General features: G+C 34.5%; 1 protein-coding gene across 3 annotated transcripts; it reads left to right on the plus strand.

Annotated features, from left to right (window-relative positions):
• Positions 1–521: 521 nt before the first annotated feature.
• Positions 522–10,230, plus strand: LOC106877823 (uncharacterized). Of its 3 annotated transcripts, none has more exons than XM_052974416.1 (5): positions 522–628; positions 2,238–2,337; positions 3,607–3,691; positions 5,696–5,731; positions 8,479–10,230. In XM_052974416.1, exons 1-5 carry the CDS (start codon positions 598–600, stop codon positions 8,536–8,538), a joined length of 312 nt encoding a protein of 103 aa, XP_052830376.1. In that variant the 5' UTR covers positions 522–597; the 3' UTR covers positions 8,539–10,230. The 3 variants fall into 3 exon arrangements, with proteins under 3 accessions (XP_052830376.1, XP_052830375.1, XP_089222282.1); XM_052974415.1 differs by having other exon boundaries at positions 545–658; XM_089366156.1 differs by lacking the exon at positions 522–628 and adding an exon at positions 915–1,093.

Consider the following 10,230-nt stretch of genomic DNA (forward strand, 5'->3'; position numbering starts at 1 on the left):
AAGCATTGATATTGGTTTCAAATTTTTGGCACGAGGGTTAGCACTTTCCGTGGAGGTTGGGGAAGTCGATTACATTGAACCCAAGGCTCAACTGGTAATTAATTTATCAACCTTGAAACGATTAAATGCAAATTCGATCTCATCAGAATTCCAAAGCATTAAATTTAAAGGAAATAAACAATATATATTTATTTAAAGTCCACAAGGGGCTAAATATAGAAGGGATAAACAAGGACAGACAAAGGGATTAAGTCGATTACATGGACCCCAGTGCGTAACTGGTACTTATTTAATCGACCCCGAAAAGATGAACGGTAAAGTCGACCTCGGCGGAATTTGAACTCAGAATGTAGAGACAGTCGAAATAACGCTAAGTATTTCGCACGGCGTACTAACGTTTCTGCCAGATCTTTTGTAAATAAAAATATATATGTATATATTCATGTAATAAATTGTTCATTGTGGTAAATTATAAAAATGTCATTTTTATTACTTCTCATCATAAATATGTCAAATTTTATCACAATACCAATCCATATAAATTAGGTTACATTACATGAAACAACCTACGTCAGTTGCGCATAGCCTCGAAAGAAAATGTGCTTAAGAGTGATATCCACGATGAAAGGTCATATATGTGTTTTTCTTCTCATTTTTGGTAAATTAATTTTATTTTAAATATTCTTAACTTTTATTGAAATCCATAGAATGTCACATTCTGTCTTCGATCGATCGATCGATCCATCCATCCATCCATCCGTCCATCCGTCCGCCTGACTGTCTGTCTGTCTGTCTGTCTGTCTGTCTGTCTGTCTGTCTGTCTGTATGTATGTATGTATGTATGTATCTATCTATCTATCTATCTATCTATCTATCTATCTATCTATCTATCTATGTACGTATTTACCTATCAAACGATCGATCGATCTATCTCAGTTTAGAGAAATAGCTACCTAGCTTTCTGTTTACCTACAAACACATATACGCTCACAGGCACACACCCACTCACATACATACATGCTTGTGAGCCTATATATATCTACACATACATATATTCCCAGAACGCGATCTGTTTTCAAGTTTTAATCCACCCGTATGTAATTTTTATCAATGTCACCGTAGTCTAGATGTTTATCTATATGAATATATAAATTTATTTAGCAGCATATATACATTTGCATATATTTCTAATCCGACTATCCATGATGAAAGGTTATATATGTATATCACAATATTTTCCTCATGATACTATTTACCGTGTGTGAAGCAATGATATTTTTGTTTCATTTATATAATTGTACGTTTAGAATCTCAAGTACTAACTATAATAATTACATACGCATTCGCTCTCAGTCAAACATGTATGACGAAATAATAACTATATTTACAGAATCATGCTAAATATACACAAGTTCACCTTACTTGGTTAGACCCCAGTGCTCTTAGAATACAAGTGTAATATCGAGTCGAGAAACTGATTCGTGTTGGTTTTCCTAACAAAAATCATTGTTATTTGATTGTTTCCTCTCGTCTGTATGAATTCGTATGGAAACTACATCATGTACGATATTAGCATAATGAGACAAAAATAGAAAAGGACAGTGGAACTGACAAACATAAATTCTCGCATGACAAGACGGAGTCACTTCTTTAGAGGCGTTATCGTTAAATAGGCACAGTGTAGCGCCATACTGGAATCAGTGGAACATGAAACAGCTGCTACGAATGCATTATTTTGACACCAGGGAAGACATTATGCGAATGATAAGGAATGAAGGATACTGAAACACTTTCTCTTAGTACATATGCTATCCATCAGTAACACCAATCAATCCTCAAACCGCATTTATGTCTGCCAACAGCAGTAATCAAAGAAATATTTGTTTTACATTTCGTAGAAATATCGACAAGTATCATACGTTTATGCTGATAAAAGTAGGTCTGAAACAGTTTTCGTTTCAAACCTATTAAGCAATTTTTCTTCACAAACAGAATAGTCAGCAAAAAGCAAAACCGTCCCATAACTATACTGCTAGCAATATTGCGAAATCTCTCAAACCTAAGTTTAACGAAAATGTGCCACACCAATCCAGTATCAAATTATATATAAATTTACATTGTTGGACGTTGGTTTCTTTTCTTCTTCGAAATAAAATCACCAATTGTTCTTTCAAACATGTTTTAAAAATTATAATTTATATTTCTTACTTTCTGTCTGTTGTTTTATCAATATTTAGGTATTGCAGAGGCCCAGAATTGTGATGAAATGCAAAGCAAACACTGTCCAATGGCCAAGCTAAATTTTACTAAAATCATGGATGGAAAAACATTCTGCAGGTAAAACTGCTTCTAATCATTTTATTAACATTACCTTCATATATACACACATAAGTGAGTATGTTCCTGTATGCGTGTGCGTGCACGCTTGTATGCGTGCTTATGCATTATACACACACATATAGAAAGAAATAGATACGACGAGCTTCGTTCAGTTATTGCTATTCCCCCGACCAAATCCAAATGAGAAACCTTTCGGCAGCCAATTGCAGAAATACATGCCGGAAGTGAGACTGTACACAAAATCATATGGTTGTGATTCAAACTGCTTACCACATACATTGTTAGCTTCCTCACATTCCCCCGCTCTCTCTCTCTCTCTCTCTCTCTCTCTCTCTCTCTCTCTCTCTCTCTCTCTCTCTCTCTCTATATATATATATATATATATATATATATATATATATATATATATATATATACATATATATATGTATATATATATATATATATATATATATATATATATATATATATATATATATATATATTTGTATGTGTGTGTATGTATGTGTATATGTGTATATATATGGGTGTATATGTATATGTTTACATATATATATATATATATATATATATATATATTTATATATATATATATATATATATATAAACATAGCTATATATATATACACACATATATATATATATATGTATATATATGCATATACATATATGTGTATGTATGTATATATAGACATACGTGTAAATAGATATATATGTATATTATATATATATATATATATATATATATATATATATATATATATATATATATATATATATATATATATATATACATATATATGTATATATATATATATATATGTATGTATTTATGGGCGCATTGACGCATCCGTGTGAGCGTCGAACCGAATTCTTCGCAGTATTCGTATTCCAAATCATACCAGGACATTATTTTATGACTGATTTTACCAACCACTCTGTTTAAGACCACTGCTTGCTACACTCGGTTATTTTAGCGGCGTTTACTCTGTTGGAACAACTCGGGGCATATTTCCGTTTTAAAGACATCTATGATTCAGTAGAATATATATTTCGCTGAGGAAGATGGACGGTCGTTCACTTAGGTTTACGCAACAATCACTTAAATATGCTTGTCTTGCTTACTACTTTTAGTTTTCATACGACAGGAATATAAGATGTAAATTTCACTTTGAATTGCTTACATTTCAGAACGAAATACGTTTATAAACATCAGGGTAATTGAAAATTTTCATTTTCTCCAATAATTTCTGATTTGTTTCTCAGGCGCTACAAACAGTTTCATCGTTGTCTTCATCATATAGACTACTGTTATAGATACTATGATTTCGCCTATGCCGAAACCTGTAAGGTAAGATATCCTTATTATTCTGGGCTCAGTTGTTACTACTATTGTTTAGTGAATATCCTTGTTAACTGCACCAGTGTTAGTAGTAACAATATATGCTACACAATTTTGTTACATATCACGTGGAAATTTTCTCAAGTTTTATTGTGATTAAATAACCTAACTCATGGTGAATATTTGCGAAAAAAAAAAGCGTCAGTTTGAAAATAAAATGAATAATTATCTCCATAGTTTAGCTTCATAGAAAAGACAGCAGAACAAAAATTAACTTGTGCGGCATATTAAGTCTGCATTCATCGTGCTGTCGTACAGGATTTAGAAATTTGCCCGAATTAATTAGTCATACATTCAATAAGCTAAGTACAAAATTTCTCATACTGACATGTACTAATAAATATTAAGGGAAGCCGTAAAGCCGCTGATTATGTGAGACTCACACACACACATGCTCTCTTTTGTCCGCGAGTATTTCTTTATGTTCATACCTTCCAGCAGTAACAGATAGATTTAAATTTTGCCCGTCACGTCGACTCCTTATGTCTTTGTCACTCATAGTAAATGTTGTGTTTAGAGAAAATATATTCCTTGATGCGTGTGTATGTGTGCGTGTGTGTTGTTTTCCTTTGTTTGGGTAACAATTTCGTATTTGAGATGCTTCTCTAGTTTTAGATTGCATTATATACGGCAACGTGCTAAGAGGTGATTGGTGTAGCTCTAGAGTGTTTTATATATGACTGCATATCTAGAGTTCATTTTTCCTTTTAGTGGTTTATATTTTGTTGTTCTGGCGTATTTTGTAAATATCTCAATATTCAGAGTTGATTGTTTTATGTAGTACAAAGAATATGATCCTTAAAACTGTTCTATAAACAATGTGTGCCAGTGGCATGCTCAGTTGATCATTCATGCTTATTATAGCTCTTTCGGTTTCGAGCTGTTTCCTGGTTATGGCCCCTGTATAACTTGTAATGATAATATGTTTTTGTGTAGTCTTCGTACATAGATCTGATTGCTGCAGGGTTGTTGATGGACAGATAGGATAGCTCTATTTGCATTGCATGTATGGTATACCCAATGTGTCTATATCATCTGCATGAGATATGCCTAAATTCGTGGGTATTAGCGTTAGTTTTATGTTCTTTTAAGTTTCATTTAAAAAAAACTGGTGAATTTGTTAAGTAATACATATCTATTGATATAGACCCAGATATCAGCTCATATCGAATACTAGAAGAGGTTCCTAGGATGCTGAAGTCTCAGCACGATGTAGGTCTGTGTTACATCCGGATGATTATACATCATCTGATCATCACATTTTAACTTTAGAAATATTATGATATCATCCAGGTTCGAAATTCGGAAGGACGACTGTGTTGATAGGAATCGATGTAAATATTGGGGAATGCAAACAACATTCGAATTATGTGTATCTTAGGTTATTGCTTTGTTTACACATGCTTTTCAGGCAGCTTCATGACATTTGCCACATTGAGAAAGTTCAGCTCATGTTCAGGCCTGAAATATCGCTTCTTATGACCGGATAAATATTCCGTTTATAGGGTATTGCTTCTAAAATATGCGGCTGAGATTTAAGACTAGTCAAAAGGTAGTTTTGATATTCCTTTAGTTGACATATCAGCCTCAGATAATACGGACAATACGTTCTAAATGACCTCTCCCCAATGTCATATCATGAGATAATGACATGAGGCCCTATATAATGTGGGAGTCCATGAAATGAAGTGCACAAATTATTACTGGACAAAGAAGTTCGAAGATACTATACGCGAAAGAAACAAAGCTGCGTCCTGCTTTACTGTGAACTTACCTTTTTGTCATCTCTGACCAAACATAGTGTATTACTGGTATTTACTCATCCGATCTGCATATGATGCAACACAAGTTCATCTAATAATATATCTAGCATGTGAATATTGAAGAAGAGATAATGAATATATAATTTGCCCTGAATGTTCAATTTCACAATATAACATCTCTTTCTTACAGTCCAATTCATTTCCGAGCGACACCAGCAGGCCTGAGGTACGTAACATACTTGTAACACGGCAGCATTAACGAAATATTGATATTTATATTACCGCTGTAATAAGAGTTTATTACACCTTCTTCACGCCAATATGAATATTACTGTAATAATCAAACAATGTAATTTTGATATAACGGAGATATACTGGAAAGGCCGGTAAAATGCCGTTTCAGTAAGACTACAGTAATAGGGAAAGGACTGATAATAACACTAAAGACAGCTCGCAACAATAAAAGCGCGATATCGTTGTGGTAGTTCAATGTAAACGTAGTGATTTTATTAAAGGGAGATTGTACTTGCATTACTAGTCAAGATATCTACACATTAATATATGTTTTGCAGGGATTACGAAGATACTAATTCTTTGCTAAGTTACACGGACATAACATATTGCATGCCTTTCAAGTTTGCCAAATTTGGACATACGACAGTTTAACATAATAGCATCGATATATGTGTGTGTGTATATATATATATATATATATATATATATATATATATATATATATATATATATATATATATAATCATATGCTTTGTCTTTTTCCTGAATGCATATGAAATACCGAGCAAAAGTCTTCGGCCACTTTTGACTATTGCAAATTTCTACTAAGTGCCAGCTTATAGGTGGATGTTTCCAAACGTGAATTATTCAAATCGCAAAGAATTCCTCTCAAAACATGGCTATGATTCTCCCCAAATACTCCTGCTTGTGATCAGAGGTGCACATCAAGAGACCTGATAACCAAATCTGTGGTATTAAGCAGAATATTTGCTGTAGCTCATTTTTTATGCGAAGACAAAACGATGTCCATGATAATATTTCCAACAATTTAAGATCAAAAGCCATGAGAGCCACTGTCTGGTACTGCCTCAGCGTCTTCATCATCATCATCATCATCATCATCATCATCCTCATCATCATCAGTATTATCATTGTTATCATTATTGCTGTTGCTATTATTATTATTATTATTATTATTATTATTATTATTATTATTATTATTATTATCATTATTATTATTATGTAATGAAAATTCAGAGCTTATTTTGCTGGGTATGATGGAAAGAGATAGCTGTCCACAGCCAGCAGACAAAAGTGACACTTGTTTACTAGTCATGCTTCAAGAACCCTGTGACGGGTAAACAAGTGTCACTTTAGTCTGCTGGCTGTGGACAGCTGACACTTCCCATCATACCCAGCAGGCTAAGCTGTGAATTGTCATGACATATTACTATAATTATCATGAGAGAGCCGTGCATGCCATCCAAGTGAGACTGAGGTAAATTATATGAAGCCCAACATAGCCGTCATGACTACCCGTCTGATAAGGGTGCACCAGGCACATGCGTCACAACCATATGTACACGACATGGTGATCTCATATCAATATAAACAGTGCATGACCTCGCAGGTGGGGCCCAGTTAGAATTTTATTCAGGATCGCGTATCCCATCCCGCTCAAAACGTCCCTGAATAATGGTTGTTTAAGGATGTTGAAACACACATGTGGCGAATGCGTACTTCTCTTCTTTTGTCAACTACCGGCTGGCCGTAGCTCCTTGCTTCATCGTTGACCTGTATAATGGTCATGTTCCACTCGTCAGATGGTCCAGCCGCTGTCAGCAGTCGCTGAGTGGAGGATTTGTCATACCGTGGCTAATGATGCGCAGACACCCGCTGCAGCATCTCCAGCACTTTCTTAACGGTGAACAGATGTCGAGCAGGAATTTCTGCAGCTCGTCTCATTGACAGATCTACAATCCTGGTTCAAGCGTAGAGTAAGAAAGGGCGCTTGGCACCTGGCGTGCCGGCAAGCGCTCAAAGCTTTCTGCCAGTCAACCAGCGCGGTCGGTGGAAGTTCCACCATTGAGTTCTATAGGGGATTAGTGGGAGGCATGAGCGATGACTTCTTCATGGAAACTCTGGACGTCGGAAGGGACCAATTAACTGGTTTTTTCAGGAGGACTTTCGTATATCTTCCAGAAATCCATCGCCTAGCAGTGCTACCGGAGAGATTTGACAGTTCGAGACAATCTCTACAGACACGGAGGTGCTGTCAGACGACCTGTCCGAGATGTGCACAGGGCGACAAAACCGTCCTCAGTTGAAAAGCAGAGAGGCGGCTACTGAGGTGCATCTGGCTGTCAGAATAACCAGAATGTATTGGGTTCCTCGGTTGTCCCTGTAAGAAACTTCCCTTTTTGCGAAATTTTATTGTTTAATTACGTTGTTAATTGTCATTGTTATATTATTGTTTACTCGAATTTTGTGTCCCGAGGTCTGTATTGTCTCTATTTGTTTTGTGTTCGGCCCTTGTGTCCACTAAAGAAACGATTATTATTATTATTATTATTATTATTATTATTATCATTATTATTATTATTATTATTACTATTACTATTATTATTATTACTATTACCATTATTATTATTGTCATTATTATTATTACTATGACTATTATTATTATTATTATTATTATTATTATTATTATTATTATTATTATTATTATTATTATTATTATTATTATTATTATTATCATAACGTCTCCAAATAATTTCACTGAGCTGCATTATTATACCAACTGCAAATGCATTATTAGTGATACTCTACATAAAACATAGAAAACCAATATCAAATTATCAGACACAATGATGTGGAATTACTGAAATCGTTACTTATTGAATGTACAGTTTTCATCAATGAAAATATTTGAATAAACATATTTGCATTTTCTTTCAGGTCAGGTTCAAAACAGTCTTGTTTACCGCAATCGTCGTCATGTTACCAATGCATATATAAACAAGAGCACTCAGAGAGCGCAAACATCTCCCAAGGTAACACCAACGGGCGCTCAACGATTGGGTAGAAATGATTTTTAAAATGAGAATATCTGAAATTAAATCAACTGCTCTCACAAACGAGAATACTAAAAAGAAAAAAATAGAAAATTAGGTAAAAAAAAAAAAACTGAAAAATAATCCAGAATCCTTGTCCGGTACCGGATCAATCCCAAAATCGAATAAGTTCGTGCCATTTACGAGGCCAAACATCTCTGAAAGTTTCATCCGAATCCATCCAGCGGTTTGTGGTCCACGGATAAACAAATAAACAAACAAACAAACACGACTGAAAGCAATACCCCCGCCTTCGCTAAGGTGGAGGTAATAAAGATTATGTTGCTGTAAGTTGGAGTGTGTGTTATTTTGTAAATAAATCAGAAGTGCAGTTCGAATATTGATGGCAATGTTACATCGAATATTTTGAAGCAACATTTCAGGAAATTGTAAAGATGTTTCCATTGAGAAAAAGAGTATTCCATCCAATAAGAAATACATTTAATTTAACGTACACAGTATTTAATTAAGTGCTACTAATAGAGTTTAGTGCCATGGAGATACGATACTTCCGCAGATTTATATACATTGTTTTGTTTTTTGAAGCAGTCTTTCAGGATCAAAGAACATAGGGCATGCTGTTTCAAATTAGGACTCCTTGAGAATTACGAGAAAAGAAAGAAGACTGATGCAAAATGAGGAGCGAGAGGACAATACTTGAATGAAAACGGGAAAAGAAGGGAAGGAAAAGAAGAACTCACAATAAGTCTGGTTGTTGAAGATGCCAAAGTTTGTGAGACAGCTACAATTTAGTAGATTCTCTCAAACTTCGGTGAGGATTGTGTACTTTAGCACAACAGAACTTTTGTCCATGTGCTTGCATTTGCTGAAAATGTCGGATCTGAAAAATTATGTAATGCGGTGGAATTTTTGTATCTAAAATGAATGAGCGATGTCTCAGCTACGCAAGCATGCATGGCGTATAATTCTTCAGGAATTTCCACTCTATTCTGTTCTCGTGTTTCTTTCGGTATCAGCTTGCCAGTTTTCAAATCGGATTATAATTTACGCTGTGCCCGAAAGATTGCTTGGAGATTCAAGGTATGTTATGTAAATCTGTCAAATTATCATGTCTCCATGGCCTGACATCATTAGTAGAAGTTCTCTTAATCTTGTTTATATTGAGAAATATATCTATCCGTATGTATGCTTGTGTGCGCATGTGTGTATCTGTGTATGGTTTTATATGTTTATATAGCATTATATTAAATCGTGTATACTTAGTTCCGTGTAATGTATTACCCACCATATTGCTTCCGGTATACTATTGTCGTTAGCGTTGTATTTTGTAGTGACACTGGATCAGATATAAAATGCAAATGTTGGAGAAATTATGTTCAACAAATTGTATATATTTTGTACCCTTGTGCGTGTGACAGTTGTGATTCTTTGCAACCACTTTGTTACTTATTCAAACTTCATGTGGATATTGTAACCAAACAGAATCATTTGGTCTGTGTAACACAGTTCATGAAAATTTTCTCATGATGCTCACTTGTAGTTCATCATGGAATTGCTTTGAAACATTGCATGGAGGGGCTATAAAATGTAATACAATGTAAAACGTACGTAAGGAATAAAATTGAATTTATTGTAA

Source organism: Octopus bimaculoides, chromosome 18, assembly GCF_046866305.1.
Source record: "Octopus bimaculoides isolate indiv1 chromosome 18, ASM4686630v1, whole genome shotgun sequence".
Lineage (NCBI taxonomy): Eukaryota > Metazoa > Mollusca > Cephalopoda > Octopoda > Octopodidae > Octopus > Octopus bimaculoides.

Excerpts from the sequence above, each read along its gene's own strand:
- LOC106877823 (XM_052974415.1), top strand. The coding sequence starts at position 598 with ATGTGCTTAAGAGTGATATCCACGATGAAAGGTCATATATGTGTTTTT. Across the intron at positions 659-2,237 it reads TGTTTTTCTTCTCATTTTTG|GTATTGCAGAGGCCCAGAAT; the intron begins GTAAATTAATTT and ends ATCAATATTTAG. Across the intron at positions 3,692-5,695 it reads CCTATGCCGAAACCTGTAAG|TCCAATTCATTTCCGAGCGA; the intron begins GTAAGATATCCT and ends TCTTTCTTACAG.